The sequence below is a fragment of the Mobula hypostoma genome, chromosome 28 (genome assembly GCF_963921235.1).
Source record: "Mobula hypostoma chromosome 28, sMobHyp1.1, whole genome shotgun sequence".
NCBI lineage: Eukaryota > Metazoa > Chordata > Chondrichthyes > Myliobatiformes > Myliobatidae > Mobula > Mobula hypostoma.
This window is the reverse complement of record NC_086124.1, coordinates 21,593,721-21,613,185: the sequence shown is the minus strand read 5'-3', so window position 1 is coordinate 21,613,185 and position 19,465 is coordinate 21,593,721. Positions and strand designations below refer to the sequence as shown.

Below are 19,465 nucleotides of genomic sequence, written 5' to 3'. Positions count from 1 at the left end.
CAGTGCATGGAGGTAGGACCAGGTAAAACAATAACAGAATGCAGAATCTTGCTTCTGGTATGATGGCGCCATTAAGTGGCAACTGTTTGCATGGATCAAATATTCCCGTTTAGGACGATTACAGCTGAAATCCACAGTCATAGCCATGGGCATCTTGGTAAGAAACATCATTTTAAGATGTTTAAAAAATCTGTTGATTCTGAAAATCAGTGAACTTCAAACGTCAGACTTGGATTGCAAATGCAGTTCCCCTTTAAGAAAACGGAACCAGGGAGGCCGTGCCGGTCTACAGATATGATTGAAATGCAGAAGCCTTAGACTTTTACTGCTGACTATCCTGCTGGTGAATCTACAGTCTCTGGAAAATAAAAGTGAAAGCCTCAGAGCAAGATTGCTGTACCAGAGGGACATTAGCGACTGCTGTGTACTTTGCTTCATGGATATGTGGCTAACACCAGCAATTTCGAATGCAGCGGTGCAGCCCATCACTATTCTGTACAAAGAAAGGACAGCTCAGTCCTTTAAAGGCAGAGGAGGTAGAGTATCCTTTATAATTAACTTATCGTGGTGCATGGATGTGGTAGTTCTGTCTCAATCCTGTTCACCCGATCTGGAACATCTAGTGGCCATGTGCCGTCCATTTTATCTGCAGATGAAGTTTTCTGTCATCATACTGGTAGTGGTGTACATTCCTGCTCAGGGCAATGCCAGGCATGCATTGAAGGAGCTGAGCAACCTAATTAGCAGGCATGAAACTGCTACCCTATTGTCGCGGGCAGGATTTCAACCAGGCCAGCTTGAAGAGATCTTTGAACAACTATTACCTGCGGAACCAGAGGAGCTAACATATTTGACCACTGTTATACCATCATCAAGAACGCCGTCCCATGCCTGCACTTTGAAAGTCTGATCACCTGGCTGTACTTCTACTCCCAGCTTATGGGCAGATATTAAAAACTGCTGCACCAGTGGTGAAGACCAAGAAGGTATGCTCAAGGGAAGCTGAGGAGCATTTACAGGGCTGCCTTGAATCTGTCGTCTGGACAATATTCAAGGATTCACCTTTGAGTCTGAATGAATATGCCACAGTTGTCATCGACTTCATCAAGGCCTGTGTGGATGGGTCCATGTCCAAACCAAAAGCCGTGGATGAACCAGGGTATTCATTGTCTGGTGGGCTAGATCTGTGACATTCGAGACCTGTGAACCAGAACTATACAAGAATAGATAGACAGATAGATAGATATTGATCCCGGGGGAAATTAGGTTTCGTTACAGCCGCACCAACCGAGAATAGAGCATAAATATAGCAATGCAAAAACCACAAACAATCAAACAGCAAAATGCAAACTATGCCAGATGGAAATGTCCAGGACCAGCCTACTGGCTCAGGGTGTCTGAACCCTCCACGGGAGGAGCTGCAAAGTTCGATGGCCACAGGCAGGAATAACCTCCCGTGATGCCCAGTGTTGTATCTGGGTGGAATATGGCCGGAGTCCAACAGCAGGAAGTTCAATATCCGGGCTACAAACACGTTCCTCGATCGTAATATGACCCGGATTGCACCATCTGTTGTTAACCAGAACAGTAAGCACCCAACTCCTTTACGCTTACTGCTCTCAGTGCACTTCCGGTCAGCCTGAACGGTCTGGAAGCCATCCATGGAAAAGATTTGATCAGGTATGTCCTCGTGCAGCCCCGTTCCAGTAAAACACATAACACTGCACTCCTGAAATGTTCTCTGACGCCTGGCTAGTGCCGTGAACTCGTCCATTTTATTATCCACCGAACTCCTCTTCTCTATAAGTCTCTGTTGTCTCGACCCAGTCCTCTTTCCTCGCTTTTATGATCCCCCTCTGCATCCTTTGTGTGTTTTCCTCCAGATTTCAGCAGGGGTGTCCGCCGCTCTGCTCGCTGAACTGGCCGGCATAAGCACAATCAGCTGGTCCCTGGAATAAACAATGCTACCATACTGCTACCACGCTAATGAGACGTGTCGGAATATAACTATTTCCAGCACTAAAATCCCAAATAAAACTCTACCAGCACGTTAGAGAGGGTGCAGCTTCAACATCTTACCAAGGGGGAAAAAAAATACAAAAAATAAAGTAAGTTAAAAAAGTAAGAATAGTGGTCGGAACGGTTGTAGCAGGCTGCATGCACGACCGGCGCATGCGCACTAAAGCCCAGGTATGACCTACGGAAGAATATTTTAAGGCTGAAGAAACAATTCCAATTGAGGGTAGAGACTGAATCAGATGCACATTCACTCTGGCAGGGTTTGCTGGCTATTATTTTCTGCAAGCCGAAACCTAACATCATGAATGGCTGTGATACTCGACTCCTTTTAAGCACGCTTTGAAAGGGAGGAAAAAAACTATACCTGTGCGAATCCCTGCAGCATCTGGTGACCCTGTCATTTCTGTCTGAGGCCAACATCAGAACATCTTTCAAGTGAGTGAACCCTTACAAGGTGTCAGGCCCTGATGGTATACCTGGCAGGGCTCTGAAAACTTGTCCCAAACAACTGGGAGGGTTGTTCAAGGACATCTTCAATCTCTCACTGCTGCCGTCGGAAGTTCCCACCTTTTTCAAAACGGTGACAATTATGCCAGTGCCCAAGAAAAGCAGGACTCTACGACTATCACCCAGTGGCACCCACATTCATGGTGATGAAGTGCTTTGATAGGTTGGTCATGGCTAGAATCAACTCCTGCCTAAGCAAGGATCTGGACCCACTGAAATTTGCCTATCACCACAATAGGTCTACATTGGATGCAATCTCACTGGCCCTCCACACAGCCTTGGATCACCTGGACAATAGTAAAGCCTACATCAGGTTGCTGCTTATTGACTGCAACTCAGCATTCAACCTGGTCATACCCTTGGTTCCAGTTAAAAATTTCCAAGACCTGGGCCTTTGCAACTGGATTCTTGACTTTCCTCACCAGGAGACCATAGTGTGTGTGCTTTGGAAATAAGGTAGAATGTAGAAATCCTCAGCACATTACCGGCCCTTCGGCCCACAATGTGCCGCCCATGTATCCTACTCGAGAAACTACCCAGAATTTCCCTACCACATAGCCCTCTATTGTTCTAAGCTCCATGTACCTATCTAAGAGGCTCTTAAAAGACCCTATTGTAGTTGTTTCTACCACCTTTGCTGGCAATGCATTCCACGCACTCACCACTCTCTGCGTAAAAAATTTCCAAGCACCTTAAAACTATGCCCCCTCATTTTAGCCATTTCAGCCCTGGAAAAGAAGCCTCTGACTATCCACACGATCAATCCCTCATCATCTTATACACCTCTATCAAGTCACCTCTCATCCTCCGTCGCTCCAAGGAGAAAAGGTCGAGTTCACTCAACCTATTCTTATAAGGCGTGCTCGCCAGTCCAGGCAACATCCTCATAAATCTCCTCTGCCCCCTTTCTATGGTTTCCACATCCTTCCTGTAGTGAGGTGACCAGAACTGAATACAGTACTCCAAGTGGGGTCTGACCAGGGTCCGATATAGATGTAATATTACCTCACGGCTCTTGAACTCAATCCCATGATTGATGAAGGCCAATACACCATACGCTTTCTTAGCAACACTGTCAATCTGTGCAGCAGCTTTGAGTATCCTACGGACATGGACCCCAAGATCTCTCAGAATCTCCACACTGCCAAGAATATTATATTCTTTCTCCAAATTTGACCTTCCAAAATGAACCACTTCACACTTATCTGGGTTGAACTCCATCTGCCACTTCTCAGCCCACTTCTGCATCCTATTGATGTCTGGTTGTAAACTTCGACAACCCTCCTGACTGTCCACAGCACCCTCAACTTTTGTGTCATCAGGGAACTTACTAACCCACCCTTCTACTTCCTTATCCAGGTCGTTTATAAAACTCACAAAAAGCAGGGGTCCCAGAACAGATTCCTGCAGAACACCACTGGTCACTGACCTCCATGCAGAATATGAACCATCTACATCCACCCTTTGCTTTCTGTGGGCAAACCAATTCTGGATCCACAAACAAGATCTTCTTGGATCCCATGCCTCCTTACTTTCATGGGGAACGCCTTATTGAATGCTTTTTGAACGGCCTTACTGAAATCCATATAGACTACGTCTACTGCACCTTGAAAAGGCAGCATGTTGGGACCAGTTTAGGTTGATTCTGCTCGCTACTCCATGGCATTTACTCCACTCTTTGCTGAACTGAAGATGAGACTGTGGGCCTGCTCTGGGCTTTGTGTCCGAGGATTCACTTTCATTCTCAATGCTATTTGCTTACTTTTATAGCTTGCACAATTTGTTTTCTCTCTCTCTCACTCTCTCCCCCCTCTCTCTCCCCCCTCTCTCTCCCCCCTCTCTCTCCCCCCACTCTCTCCCCCCTCTCTCTCCCCCCTCTCTCCCCCTCTCTCCCCCTCTCTCCCCCCTCCCCCCTCTCTCTCCCCCCTCTCTCTCCCCCCTCTCTCCCCCCTCTCTCCCCCCTCTCTCTCCCCCTCTCTCTCCCCCTCTCTCCCCCCTCCCCCCTCTCTCCCCCCCCTGTCTCTCCCCCCTCTCTCTCCCCCCTCTCTCCCCCCTCTCTCTCCCCCTCTCTCTCCCCCTCTCTCTCTCTCCCCTCTCTCCCCCTCTCTCTCCCCCTCTCTCTCCCCCTCTCTCTCCCCTCTCTCTCCCCTCTCTCTCCCCTCTCTCTCCCCCCTCTCTCTCCCCCCTCTTCCCCCCTCTCTCTCCCCCTCTCTCCCCCTCTCTCCCCTCTCCCCCCCTCTCTCCCCTCTCCCCCTCTTTCCCTTCTCCCCTCTCCCCCTCTTTCCCTTCTCTCCCCTCTCTGCCCTCTCTCTCCCTCTCCCTCCCCCTCCCCCTCCCTCTCTCCCTCTCTCTCCCTCCCTCTCTCCCTCTCCCTCCCTCTCTCCCTCTCTCTCTCCCCCCTCTCTCCCTCTCTCTCTGTCCCTCCTTCTCTCCCCCTCCCTCTCTCTCTGTCCCGCCTTCTCTCCCCCCTCTCTCCCCCCCCTCTCTCCCCCCCTCTCTCCCCCCCTCTCTCCCCCCTCCCCCCTCTCTCCCCCCTCTCTCCCCCTCTCTCTCCCCTCTCTCTCTCCCCCTCTCCCCCCCCTCCCTCTCTCCCCTCCTCTCCCCCCTCTCCCCCTCCCTCTCTCCCCTCTTCTCCCCCTCTCTCTCTCCCCCTCTCTCTCTCCCCCCCTCCCTCCCTCCCTTGCCACATTGGGTGTTCATTGGTTTTATATGGGCTCTTCTGGGATTCTTGCTTTGTGGCTGCCTGTAAGGAGATGAATCTATACATACTTTGTATAATCTATACATCATCATTATCATCATCATCATCATCATCAGGTGCCGTGCCCAGTTTGAGCTTTGACTGCCATGGCCCACACACTCCTGTTTCGGGTCAAGTGGATCAATTCATTGGTATTCGTTTCCAGTTCTCTGGCTGCTGTCTCCATTATTTGTCTTTGTCTTCCTCTTGCTTTCTTCCCTTCAATCTTTCCCATAATTACCGTGCATTTTAACTCCTCTTTCCTAATCACATGTCCAATGAAGTTACAGCAACACACATCAAAGTTGCTGGTGAACGCAGCAGGCCAGGCAGCATCTCTAGGAAGAGGTGCAGTCGACGTTTCAGGCCGAGACCCTTCGTCAGATGAAGGGTCTCGGCCTGAAACGTCGACTGCACCTCTTCCTAGAGATGCTGCCTGGCCTGCTGCGTTCACCAGCAACTCTGATGTGTGTTGCTTGAATTTCCAGCATCTGCAGAATTCCTGTTGGTTGCCAATGAAGTTACGTTGCCTTTTCATGATCTCATACATTATTTCTCTTTTTGTGTTTGCTCTGTTCATGACATCCTCATTAGATATTCGTTTCGTTCATGATATTGTTTGCATCCTCCTCAAAAACCACATCTCTGCTGCTTCAATTCGTTTCCTCATGTTACTAGATATTGTCCAACATTCTGAGCCATATAACATAACTGGATAAACGTAACATTTCAGTACTCTGAGGCGGGTTGTCATTCCTAGTTTAGTGTTGGTCAGTGTACTCTTCATTCTCGAAAAGGTGTCTTTTGCCATCCCTATTCTTTTAATGTCAATATCGCACCTGCCATCTGATGTCACCCAGCTTCCGAAGTAGCAAAAGTTCTGTACTTGCTTTATGTCTTTCCCGTTTATTCTCAGCCTGCAGATAGGATTCTCCTTCTTTTTGGATATCACCATACATTCTGTCTTTTTGCAATTGATAGATAGCCCCATTTTTGCACTTTCTTCAACAACTATATCAATTAAGTTTTGTAGTTCTTCCCCCGTACTTGCAATTAACACAGTGTCATCTGCATATCTGAAATTATTGATGTCTTCACTGCTAACTTTGATTCCTAAGATGTCTCTTATTTTTTGTAATATTCTTTCACTGTACACATTAAATAAATCAGGGGAGAAAACACACCCTTGTCTAACGCCTCTCTTGATTTTCATAAACTGACTCACTTCTCCATCTATTCTTACAGCAGCAGTTTGTTCCCAGTACAGATTTCTGATTAGGCGGAGGTCTTTTGAATCTAGATCTAGAGTTTTCTGTAATATTTCAAATAACTTACTGTGCTTCACTTTATCAAATGCTTTTGTGTAGTCGATAAAACAAACAAATAAGTCTTTTTGCACTTGAATAGCTCGTTCTGATAGTATTCTTAACATCAATATTGCGTTTCTTGTACCTTGGTCTTTCACAAAACCTCATTGTTCTTTACCTATTTCAGCTTGTATCTTACTTTCAGCTCTTGTCATCAGAGTTCTTTGAAGTATCTTGGTGATGTGACTCATTAAACTTATGGTCCTATATAATTCACATTCTATTGCTCCAGGTTTCTTAGGAAGAGTGGCAAATACTGATTTTTTCATCTCCTCTGGTGTTATTCCAGTCTCATAAATGCCAGTGATTAAATCAGTAAGTTTTTCAATTCCATAATATTCAAGGGCAATAATTTGTTCTATTAATAATTCATCAGGACCTGCTGCCTTTCCTTTCTTCATCTTATTTATTGCATTGCGAACTTCAGATTTTAAAATACTTGGACCTCAATGTTTTTCTTAATTTCTGATTTTTCGCCTCGATCGTCTTCAAACAATTCCTGAATATACTCAGTCCATCTGTTCATAATCTCATCTTTTTCCATGATAATGGTACCGTCCTTTGCTTTCAAACATCCACCTGAAGAACAGAGGAGCTTTTTACCAGTGATATTTTTGATTTGTTGATGTAACCTTTTTTGATCAGTAATAGGGATTCTTTCTATTTGCTCGCATTCCTGGTTTAACCATTCTTCTTTGGCTTTTTGACATAAACTTTTAACTTTTTAATCTAAGGATTTATAATTTATAGGATTTGCTTTTTTCCGTCTCCTTTCTTCCATTAGATTTTTGATTTCATCTATCATACATTTATTCTTTGTGCTTTTTTCTTTTTTAGGAATCACTGACTTTGCTGATTCTACCAAGGCATCCTTTAGAGAGTTAAATTTCATTTCTACATGATTGCTATCATCTTCAACAGATTCTATTTCTAGATTTTGAAATCTATTCCTTACTTCAATTGTAAATTTTTGTCTTAAGTTTTCTTCTTTAATTAATTGCAAGTAGTCAAGGGATTGTTCAGGTTTTTGCTTCTTTAGTTTTTTATGTTTTACTTTTACATGACATACTACTGGGTTATGGTCACTATTACAGTCTGCACCTGGATATGTCTTGCATTGAGTCACTGAGTTTGTAAATCTTTGGTTTATAGTAATAAAGTCAATTTGATTTCTAGTGTTATCACGTGGACTTTTCCAGGTCCACAAGAGTCTTGCATGGTTTTTAAAGTAGGTATTCATAATGACCTGATTATTCATCTTGCACCATTCTACCCATTTCTCACCTCTTTCATTTCTTTCCCCAGTCCAAATTTTCCTATTGTATTTTCATCAGCACCTTGTCCTACTTTAGCATTTAGATCTCCCATGACAATAACAATATCTTGAGATTTGCATCCATTCTTTGCTTATATTTATCTATATCCTTATTTGTTCCATCTGTTGTTGGTGCATATCACTGTATAATTGCTAAATCAAATGGTTGTCCTCTGAATCTAACAAGGAGCACTCTTTCTGATATTGCCCAATGTCCTAAAACCCTTTTGGCATGTTTTCATCCGTAAGAGTTCCTACTCCATTGGTATGGGAAGTTTCACAATAATAAATTAGTGTTTTATTTCTATTCTGACATGTTCCAGCACCTATCCAACGAACTTTACTAATTCCCATGATGTTAATCTTTAGTCTTTCCATTTCACTTATCACATTGTCCAATCTTCCTGCTTGATAAAGGGTTCTTACATTCCAAGTGGCAATAGTTTTCTTTTGTGTTACTTGAATTTTATGAGCAGTGCCTTGATGACGGTCAGGGATCCCTTGCTGACCAGAATCCACCCTACCGAGCGAAGCATCTTCAGAATTGTCTTGAAGATCCTCTTGACGCTGTTGTTGTGCGATACATTTTGTGAGTTTGACCATGGTTTTCTTAGCAAATAGATTCTAGGAAACCCAGTATCTAGCAACGGTGGTTTGCTGTTAAAGAAATCGCCATTTCTCTTCCCAAATGTTCATCCACCTATACTATAGCCGTTGACATTTGAGGTCCTAGCTCATCCGCCTTCTCCGTCATAAGTTCAGTTTCTGAACCTGCCGGATCTGCTGTTGGCCTTCGTTCGTATCCTGAGCAGGAACCCTTGCAGATGCTACCGTTCCAGGTCAGAGCGGCCCTGGGAGTAATGAATGACTAAGGGGTAACTCCACTTTCCCCAAAGCTCTGAAAGTCCCCAGTCAGAGCCTCATGACCGGTTGCAGTTTAGAGTCATACCCAGGACATAATCTGTACATAGTTTGATAATAAATGTATATGAACTTTGATCTGTACAGTCATATGACAATACACTTGAACTTGTGCAGTGGATAGTGTAGAACGTTATCAAACATCACAGGAAGATCTTGATCAACTGAGTGAGAATGTCTTAACCATCACTATCACATCAACTTCCACATCTTCCCTTGGCAGCACATTCCAGGCATCAATCGAACTCTATAAAAACTTGCCTTGTAAATATCGTTTAAACTTGCTCCCTTCTCACCTTAATCCTTTGCCTTCTAGTGTTGGACTCTGTCCAATACATCACTGACATACCCTACTCTCTACTGGGAGTATTTCCAGGACGTCCTCCCTCAAGAAGGCAACATCCATCATTGAAGATCCCCATCAGGGCCATTCCATCTTTTCACAGCTACCATTGGGCAGGAGCTACAGAAGCATGAAGAACATAGAGCACTACAGCACTGAAACAGGCCCTTTGGCCCATCTAGTCCATGCCGAAACTATTTAGAGTGCCTACGCTCATTGACCAACAAATATTGGACTGAGAGTGTTGTATTTGAATGCACGCAGCATAAGAAATAAAATGGACGATCTTGAAATTCAGCTACAGATCGGCAAGTATGATGTTGTGGACATTTGGCTAAAGGATGGCTGCCATTCGGAGTTGAATGTCCAAGGATATATGGTGTATCGGAAAGATAGGTTAGTAGGCAGAGGGGTGGTGTGGCCCTGTGTATATAGGCATCTGTTAGTCTCGTGATTGGAAAGTTTTCAAGGCGCAGGCCTGGGCAAGGTTGTATGGAAGACCGGCAGTTGCCCATGCTGCAAGTCTCCCCTCTCCACTCTACCGATGTTGTCCAAGGGAAGGGCACTAGGGCCGATACAGCTTGGCACCGGTGTCGTCGCAGAGCAATGTGTGATTAAGTGCCTTGCTCAAGGACACAACACACTGCCTCAGCTGAGGTTCGAACTAACGACCTTCGGATCACTAGACCGACGCCTTAGCCACTTGGCCACGCGCCAACACTTGGCCGTGTATAAGAAATAATATTAAATCATTAGAAAGGAATGACATAGGATCAGAAGGTGTAGAGTCCCTATGGGTTGAGTTAAAAAATGGCAAGGGTAAAAGGACCCTAATGGCAGTTGTATACAGGCCTCCAAGCAGTAGCCAGGTTGTGGATTACAAATTACAGCAGGAGATACAAAAGGCGTGTCAGAAGGGCAATATCATGGTAATCGTTGGGGATTTTAACATGAAAGTGGATTGGGGAAAACCAGGCCAGGACTGGACCTCAAGACAGAGAATTTGCAGAATGTCTAAGGGATGGCTTTTTAGAACAGCTTGTTGTTGAGCCCACTAGGGGATTGGTTCTGCTGGATTGGGGTGTTGTGCAATGATCCGGAGGTGATAAAAGAGCTGAAGGTTAAGGAACCCTTAGGGAACAGTGATCACAATATGATCGAGTTCACTACAATGGCATGAGAGGGGAACTGGCTAAGGTTGACTGGAAAGGGACACTAGCAGGAAGGACAGCAGACGCTCGACGCTCCCCACCCCTTTGATGCCCTGGCTAATCAAGAACCAACTATCTCTGCCTTAAATGCATCCAATGACTTGGCCTCCACAACCACTCGTGGCAACAAATTCCACAGATTTACCACCCTCTGACTAAAGTAATTTCTCCACATCTCTGTTCTAAATGGATGTCCTTCAATCCTGAAGTCGTGCCCTCTTGTCCTGGACTCCCCCATCACGGGAAATAACTTTGCCATATCTAATCTGTTCAGGCCTTTTAACATTTGGAATGTTTCTATGAGATCCCCCCTCATTCTCCTGAACTTCAGGGAATACAGCCCAAGAGCTGCCAGACGTTCCTCATACGGTAACCCTTTCATTCCTGAAATCATTCTCGTGAATCTTCTTGGAACCCTCTCTAATGTATGTATATCCTTTCTAAAATAAGGAGCCCAAAACTGCACACAGTACTCCAAGTGTGATCTCACGAGTGACTTATAGAACCTCAGTATCACATTCCTACTCTTATCTTGTATACCTCTAGAAATGAAATGCCAACATTGCATTTGCCTTCTTCACCACCAACTCAACCTGGAGGTTAACCTTTAGGGTATCCTGCACAAGGACTCCTAAGTCCCTTTGTATCTCTGCATTTTGAATTCTTTCCCCATCTCAGCAATTCCGTCATGATTGATTTATTATTCCTCTTAACCCCATTCTACTGCCTTCTCCCTTCAATGCCCTTATTAATCAAGAACCGATCAACCTCCACTTTAAATATACCCTATGACTTGGCCTCCACAGCCTTCTGTGGCGATGAATTCCACTCTCTGGCTAAAGAATTTCTTCCTCATCTCTGTGTAACACTCCGCTCTATCAACCCACATTCATCGAGGGGAAACGACCGTCTGCCCGCCAGACTGTGTCTCACATTTGCGTAGATGCTGTGTATGCACCCCGACACAAACCCATAACGTAAAATATCAGTCAGTACACAATGCACATTTAAATAATTACGTTTTATAAGTTCTACTGTGACTATGGGGTTAGTAGGGAAACCAAAATATAAAATAAAAAGGTGCCAAGAATAGAGATTATACAGTTTGTGCACACGTTGGAACTCAGGCAATATCCTCAGTCCACCATTCGATTTCCTCCGAACTCCTCAACCCTCGGACCCTCAGACGGTGGTCTACCAGAGCACTTCCCGCACGTCCTCCCTCTTCATCTCTCCTCGCTGAACTTCCTGTGCACTCACTCAGGTTCCCACACATACAGATAGGATAACATAACTTCCATTGGTTAATTCTCCGTTATCTACAGTTTTAACCCAGATATTTCATCTACAACGAACATTACCTCATCAGTAAACATTACAGAGAAGCCATTTCATTATAACACTTCAGAGAAGCCATTTTATTATTAACAGTTAACATTACAGTTAATATTACTGAGAACCCTACATCTGTTCTAGGGGAACATACTTTTATCCTGAGGCTGTGTCCTCTGCTTCTCAACTCTCCACAGCCCTTACAATATAAAATCTCAAGGTTGTACATAATATACATACAGTAATTGGGTAATAAATTTACTGTGTACTTTCTGCTTGAGCTAGGGCTTTCAATATTCATTAAGATTCAATGAGGTCCCCCCTCATTCTTCTAAACTCCAGTGTGTACAGGCCCAGAGCCATCAAACACTCCTCACACATTAACCCTTTCATTCTCTAGATCATTCTTGCGAACTGCCTCTGGACCGTCTCCAACCGCAGCGCATCTTTTCTGCGATAAGCAGCCCAAAACTGTTCGCAATACACCAAGTGCGGTCTGACCAATGCCTTTTGAAGCCTCAGCATTACATCTTTGCTTTTATGACAGGCTGCTTCGCTGTCGGGTATGGGGGGTGGGGGGGGTGCTACTGCACAGGACCGAGAGAAGCTGCAGAGGGCTGTAAATTTAATCAGCTCCATCTTGGGTACTAGCTTACAAAGTACCCAGGACATCTTCAAGGACTGGTGTCTCAGAAAGGCAGCGTCCATTATTAAGGACGTTGTTCTAAACGAACATTGAACCTGTGAACACTACCTCACTTTTTTTTGCACAATTTTTTAATGTATTCAATGTACGTATACTGTAATTGATTTACTTATTTATTATTTTTTTCTTCTTCTATGTTATGTATTGCATTGAACTGCTGCTGCTAAGTTAACAAATTTCATGATACATGCCAGTGATGATAAACCTGTTTCCGATTCTGATATTCCAGTCCTCTCAAGATTAATACTAAAATTGCATTTGACTCAATCTGCAAGTTAACACTTAGGGAGTTCTGCACAGACTTCCAAGTCTCCTTGCACCTCAGATTTCTGAATTTGTTCCCCGTTTAGAAAATAGTCAGTGCCTTTACTCCTTCTACCAAAGTGCTTTTCCACGATCTCCCTTGAAGTGAGCCCCAGGTGGTGTCAAACTGGTGTCTGCATCGGAAACAGTTTCGGGGGGGTTATTTGGGGATCTCAGCACCCCTCCTGGGAAGGCGGCTGGCTGTCGACAGGCAAGTGGAGCTTGTTTGGTGGGTAGCTGCGTGGTCAGTATTGTTGGTAGATGGTGGAGGCATTGCTGGACGGGGTCTTGGGGTAGCTTGGATGTGGTTGCACTTGTGGAGATTGACCGTAAGTGGGCATTGCACACAGTTAACAGCCACACCCTTAGCGACATTGTTATGCAGTGGGAAGTGAGAGTGCAAATCCCTCATCCAGGCCTTGCTGTTTTCTCACTGCTGCCAGCAGGAAGAAGCTGCAGGAGCCTGAGGTCCCACACCACCAGGTTCACAGTTATTACCCCTCAACCATCAGGCTCCTGAACCAGTGCGGATACCTTCACTCACCCCAACACCGAACTGATTCCACAACCTACAGACTCACTCTCAGAGACTTGACAATTAATGCTTTAATATCACTTATCTATTTATAGTATTTTTTATTGGTATTTGCCCAGTTTGTCTTCTCTTGCACGTTGGTTGGTCGTCAGTCTTAGCATGTAATTTTCCACTGATTCTATTGTATTTTTTTACTCGGTGAAAACACCCACAAGAAATTGAATCTCGGTAGTATCTGGTGACATGTACGTGCCTTGGTAATAAATGTACTTTCAACCTTTGAAAACTTTAGAATCAGAATCGGGTTTATTATCACTGACATATGTCGTGAAATTGTTTTGCGGCAGCAAAGGCATTAAAGTTACTATAAGTTACAATAAATAATAACATGAAGGTTGGGAGCTAGACTTGGTTGTTCAAAGTTCAAAGTACAAGTACGTATACTTTATATAACATTGAGATTCATCTCCTTACGGGCAGCCACAAAACAAGAAACCCAATAGAACCCATTTAAAAAAAGACCATCAACTATGCAACGTGCAGAAAAAAAATCATGCAAACAATAAAAATAAGCAAATAACATTCAGAACAGCATTACAACCTAGAGCAGGGGTCCCCAACCTTTCTTGCACCGCAGAGCGGTTTAATATTGACAATATTCTTGTGGACCGGCCAACGATGGGGGGGGGGTGTTCAAGTAGGGTTAAACTCATCTCAACGTGTCTTTTACGGTTAGGGTTACCACCTGTCTCACTCCTAAATAAGGGACAAAAGTAGCAGTCAAATACGGGACACTTGTGTTGACCCTGAGAAAGAATACCATGACCATGAAGCCTTGCGCGGGCACCTGTGTGCGCATGCGCGTACGTGCCGATTTTTTTTCCCACAAATCGCATTTGCCTTAGTCTTCCTGACTATACTGTACATACATTACTTCTGCTTTATATAGGCTGTGTATTTATCATATCATTCCTGCTTTTACTGTACGTTAGTGTTATTTTCGGTTTTATGTGTTATTTGGTAGGTTATTTTAACACTCAAAAATTTTTCCCATATAAATTAATGGTAATAGCTTCTTCACCTTACACCATTTCGGCACGGAAGGTTTCATAAGAACGCTGTACCTTAGCAGGGGATATACGGTACAAGGGCGGTCCCATGTGGGACAAACCAATTTAGCCCGGTATACGGGATGTCCCGGCAAATACGGGACGGTTGGCAACCCTATGTTCAAGTTGAACAGTGCGTGACAGGGAATGAGGAAAGGTGCAGCTGACTCGTATCGTTTCCTCACTGCCCGGTAGCACATGCTTTGCGGCCCGGTGGTTGGGGATCGCTGACCTAGAGAGAGATCACCTGAATTCAACCTGGCTTCCTACTGATCGTGAGGCCGGATGGAAGGTCTCAAGCCAAAACGTCGACCCTCCCGTCTCCCTCTGCAGAGGCTGCCTGACCCGCAGAGCCCCTCTACCTCTCTGGTGCTGGCTATGCCTGGGGTCGGTGGATGGAGAGCGATGGCTTGGGGTCAGTGAGGCAGCCAGGTACCAGCTCTGTGTCCCAGATTGGAGCAGTAACTGGATTAAGTCTCTCTAAACTCTTCCCCCGCCCCCCACCCCTTTCTTCTGCAGAAGTCCGAGAAGAAAGGCAAGAAGCAGGTGGTGAAGAAACAGGTGAAGATGACACAGGACCTGGAGGAGGAACAGATCATCTCACAGCTCACCAACCTGGTATGGAGACGGGCCGAGGGAGGGCAGCGAGGGGCGATAGGGAGGGGTGCAGGCCCAGGTTCAGAGGCTTGGTGGGGCTGGCTGGTGAAAGAGCAGGTGAAGATGTCACACAATCTGGAGGAGGATGCGATTGTCTCACAGATCACCAGCCTGGTATGGATAAGTGGAGGGAGAGCAGCAGGGCTGGGGTTGGTGAAAGGGCTCCTGGCTTTAAAATGAGAGGAGGAAGCTGGAGTACCAGGTGGGGACAGGAGCAATGCATTGTAGGGAGGCGGGCCACAGGCACGAGTAGAGCGTTTGTGTTCGTCACTGAAACGTGCTTATTGCCCTCTGCCCAGCACCTTGAGGAAGACCATGTTGTTTATGGAACTGCCCTCACCTATGATGATCGACTGACAGAGCCACAATGTCTGTGGGACAGGTGCGTACAATTTATTACATTGGACTGTGTCAGTATTTCCCATGGCTCCAAGGGTGTGTGTCAGTATTTACAGGGGCTCCCGGTGAGTGTGTCAGTATTTACAGGGGGTTCCGAGGAGTGTGTTAGTATTTACAGGGGTCCCAGGGAGTGTGTCTGTATTTACAGGGGGTCCCAGGGAGTGTGTCATTATTTACAGGGGGACCCGGGGGGGGGTGTCTCAGTGTAACAGTTTATCCCAGTGTGTGTCACTGTCAGATGTTTCATTTTCACCCACATCTCAGTCAATTTCCAGAACGGCCAGAGAGGGTGACGGCTGTGATGCAAAAGATCCAAGAATATGGACTCCAGGAACGATGTAAAGCCATCGCGGTAAATATTCAGTACAGGCCAGTTTGGCTCAGACATAAAGTGAAGCTCCCTCCACACCGTCCCATCACACACTCCTGGGGTCAGACACAGAGTGAAGCTCCCTCCACACCATCCCATCACACACTCCTGGGGTTAGACACAGAGTGAAGCTCCCTCCACACCGTCCCATCACACACACCCGGGGTCAGACACAGAGTGAAGCTCCCTCCACACCATCCCATCACACACTCCTGGGGTTAGACACAGAGTGAAGCTCCCTCCACACCGTCCCATCACACACTCCCGGGGTCAGACACAGGGTGAAGCTCCCTCCACACCGTCCCATCACACACTCCTGGGGTCAGACACAGAGTGAAGCTCCCTCCACACCATCCCATCACACACTCCTGGGGTTAGACACAGAGTGAAGCTCCCTCCACACCGTCTCATCACACACTCCCGGGGTCAGACACAGTGTGAAGCTCCCTCTGCACCATCCCTTCTGCATGCGAGAGCACCGCTGGTTCGGTGTGTAAGATCACGAGGGATGGAGTTTGGTTAATTGCACGCAGTTTCTTTCGAGTGGAAAGGGAAACAACATCTCGAGGGCGTAGGTTTCAGGGGAGTGGGCAAATATTTGACGAGAAAGCCCATCTCCCTTCTTTGCTCTCCCTCATCTCCTCTGCTGGCTCTTCCACAGTCTCATACTCAGGTCTAGACTCAAAGGTTTGACAGGCCCCCCCTGCCTCTTGGGTAGCATGACCTACTGGGTTCCTCCCGCTGCTCGTTTAGATCCCTGCATCTGCTGTTCCTAGTTTAGTTAGAGATTCAGCCGGAATATTCGATAGGTTTCAATGAGATCTCCCCCACCCCATCCTTCTAAACTCCAGCAAATGCAAACCTAGAGCCATTAAACACATCTCACACTTTAACCCCTGCAGTCCCGAAATCATTCTCATTGACCTCCTCAGAAGCCCGTCCAATGACAGCACATCCTTTCTTTGACAAGGGGCCCAAAACTCTTCACGATACTCCCAAGTGCTGTCTGACCTTCAGCATTAGATCCTTACAACTCTCCTTTAATCTCAACCCTTCATGCATTAAAGTATGACCTCCAGTGAAGCTTCTTTTGATGCATCTCATCATTGAATAACCCTCTGTCAGTCTCCCCTCAGCCTCCACTGCTCCAAAGGAAACAACTCGAGTTGGTCCTACCCCTGCATATGGCTCACGTCCTGTAATCCGGGTGAACCTCTTCTGCACCATCTACAAAGCCCTCACCCCCTTGATGTAATTGGGGCGGGGGTGTGGGGGTGATGGCCAGATCCAAATGTGATACTTCAGACACAGCCTGACCACACTTTTATAAAGTTGCAATGCGACTCTTACACTTAATGCCTTGACTAATGAAGGCAAGTATGGATGAAACCTTCCTGAGTCATTTGGAGCAGGTGTTCCCCACCCGGGGCCCATGTCATAAAAAGAGGTTGGCAACCCCTGATTTATAGATACAGCGTGGAGGGGGCCCTGCTGACCCTTCGAGCCACGCTGCCCCCGCAGCCCCCGTTTAACCGTGACCTAATCACGGGACAATTTACAATGACCAGTTAACCTACCCGGCACGTCTTCGGACAATGCAAGGAAAGTGGGAGCCCCTAGCGAAAAGCCACTCAGCCACGGGGAGGACGTACAGGGCACCAGGATTGAAACTCTAAACTCCGCCGCCCTGAACCGCGATACCATCGTGCTAACCGCTAGGCTACCGCGGCGTCCGTTGTGTCTGTCTCATTGTTCAGTCTGCTTTCTCTGCAGGGCCGACTGGCAACCAGAGAAGACCTTTTATTGGTCCACAGGTGAGTGGCGGATGAGGGGAAATAAAAGGTCCTGTTCACTGGGGGGGTACAACTCAGAATCAGGGAAGGGAGCAGGAAGCACCAGAGAGACATTCTGTAACAATTGATAAAACAATTGTTTGGAATCAAATGCCCTTGCCTGGTGTCTCAGGGCTGGGTTTGCCTGCACCCGTGCCACCCCCGACCCCTGGCACTCCTCATCTGCCAACTGTCCCACACCACGCTCACAGCTGTCCACGTTCGCCATTCCCAACATCTTTTGCCCCTGCCAGATTTGCAAACTCGCGCTCTGTCCCACGCTGAGGAAGACAGCACTGTGCAAAAGTCTCAGGCACCCTAGCTCTATATATGTGCTAGAGACTTTCAAAGTGTAAAATAAATTTATTATCAAATTACATACGTGTCAGCATATACTACCCTGAGATTTATTTTCTTGCGGGCATTTGCAGTAAACCAAAGAATGACAATAGAACAAGTGAAAAACTACACAAAGGGCTGACAAACAACCAATGTGCAAAAGATGACAAACTCTGCAAATACAAAAAAAAACAATTATTAATAAATAAGTAGCTACATAAATATTGAAAACGTGAGTTGAAAGTGAATCTCTAGGTTGTGGAATCAGTTCAGTGTTGAGGTGAGTGAAGTTAGCCACACCGGTTCAGGATCCTGATGTTGAGGGGTAATAACTGTTCCTGAACCTGGTGGTGCGGGATCTGAGGCTCCCGTACCTCCGTCCCGATGGCAGCAGCGAGAAGAGAGAATGGTGGGGGCTGCTTTCTTGTGGCCGTGCTCCCTGTAGATGTGCTCACTGGTGGGGAACCCTTTTCCACTGATACACTGGGTTGTATACACTACTTTTTGCAGGCTCTTCGTTCGTGGGCATTGGCGCTTCCACACCAGGCTGTGGCACAACCGGTCAGGGTGCTTTAGATGCAGAGTGGAGAGTATCAGGGAGCAGTTGGACTTGCACCCCCAGATCTCTCTGTCCATCCATACTCCCAAAGTTTTACTATATGTGTCCTACCAGAATTTGCCCTCACACCTTGCCCTTGTCCAGAAGGCTGGAGAACGGGGTTGAGAGGGGTAATAAATCAGCTGTGATGGAATGGTGGTGAGCTGAACAGCCTAATTCTGATCCTATGTCTTATTGGATGTGTTTTATTATTGTGGCGTGTATGGAGATACAGTGAAAAGCTTGTTTTGCATGTTGTTATATAACCATATAACAATTACAGCACAGAAACAGGCCATCTCGGCCCTTCTAGTCAGTGCCAAACGCTTACTCTCACCTAGTCCCACCAACCTGCACTCAGCCCATAACCCTCCATTCCTTTCCTGTCCACATAGCTATCCAATTTAACTTTAAATGACAATATCGAACCTGCCTCAACCACTTCTGCTGGAAGCTTGTTCCACACAGCTACCACTCTCTGAGTAAAGAAGTTCCCCCTCATGTTACCCCTAAACTTTTGCCCTTTAACTCTCAACTCATGTCCTCTTGTTTGAATCTCCCCCACTCTCAATGGAAAAAGCCTATCCACGTCAACTCTATCTATCCCCTTCATAATTTTAAATACCTCTATCAAGTCCCCCCTCAACCTTCTACGCTCCAAAGAATAAAGACCCAACTTGTTCAACCTTTCTCTGTAACTTAGGTGATGAAACTCAGGTAACATTCTCGTAAATCTTCTCTGTACTCTCAATTTTGATGACACCTTTCCTATACAGGTTCATACAGTTACTGTTCATACAGATCAGATCATTACAAAATGCATTGAGGTAGAACAAGGTAGAACAGTAACAGAATGCAGAAT

The 19,465-nt window shown here is 46.0% G+C and overlaps 1 protein-coding gene across 7 annotated transcripts in view; it reads left to right on the top strand.

Annotated features, from left to right (window-relative positions):
• hdac6 (histone deacetylase 6) overlaps window positions 1-19,465 on the top strand; it is a 96,993-nt gene that overhangs the window by 13,300 nt on the left and 64,228 nt on the right. For all 7 annotated transcript variants that reach the window (XM_063034919.1, XM_063034918.1, XM_063034924.1 and 4 more), the window contains exons 3-6: window positions 14,928-15,026; window positions 15,365-15,447; window positions 15,729-15,816; window positions 17,608-17,648. In XM_063034919.1, the coding sequence (XP_062890989.1) occupies window positions 14,928-15,026; window positions 15,365-15,447; window positions 15,729-15,816; window positions 17,608-17,648 (311 nt within the window). The remainder of the gene's footprint in view (window positions 1-14,927; window positions 15,027-15,364; window positions 15,448-15,728; window positions 15,817-17,607; window positions 17,649-19,465) is intronic.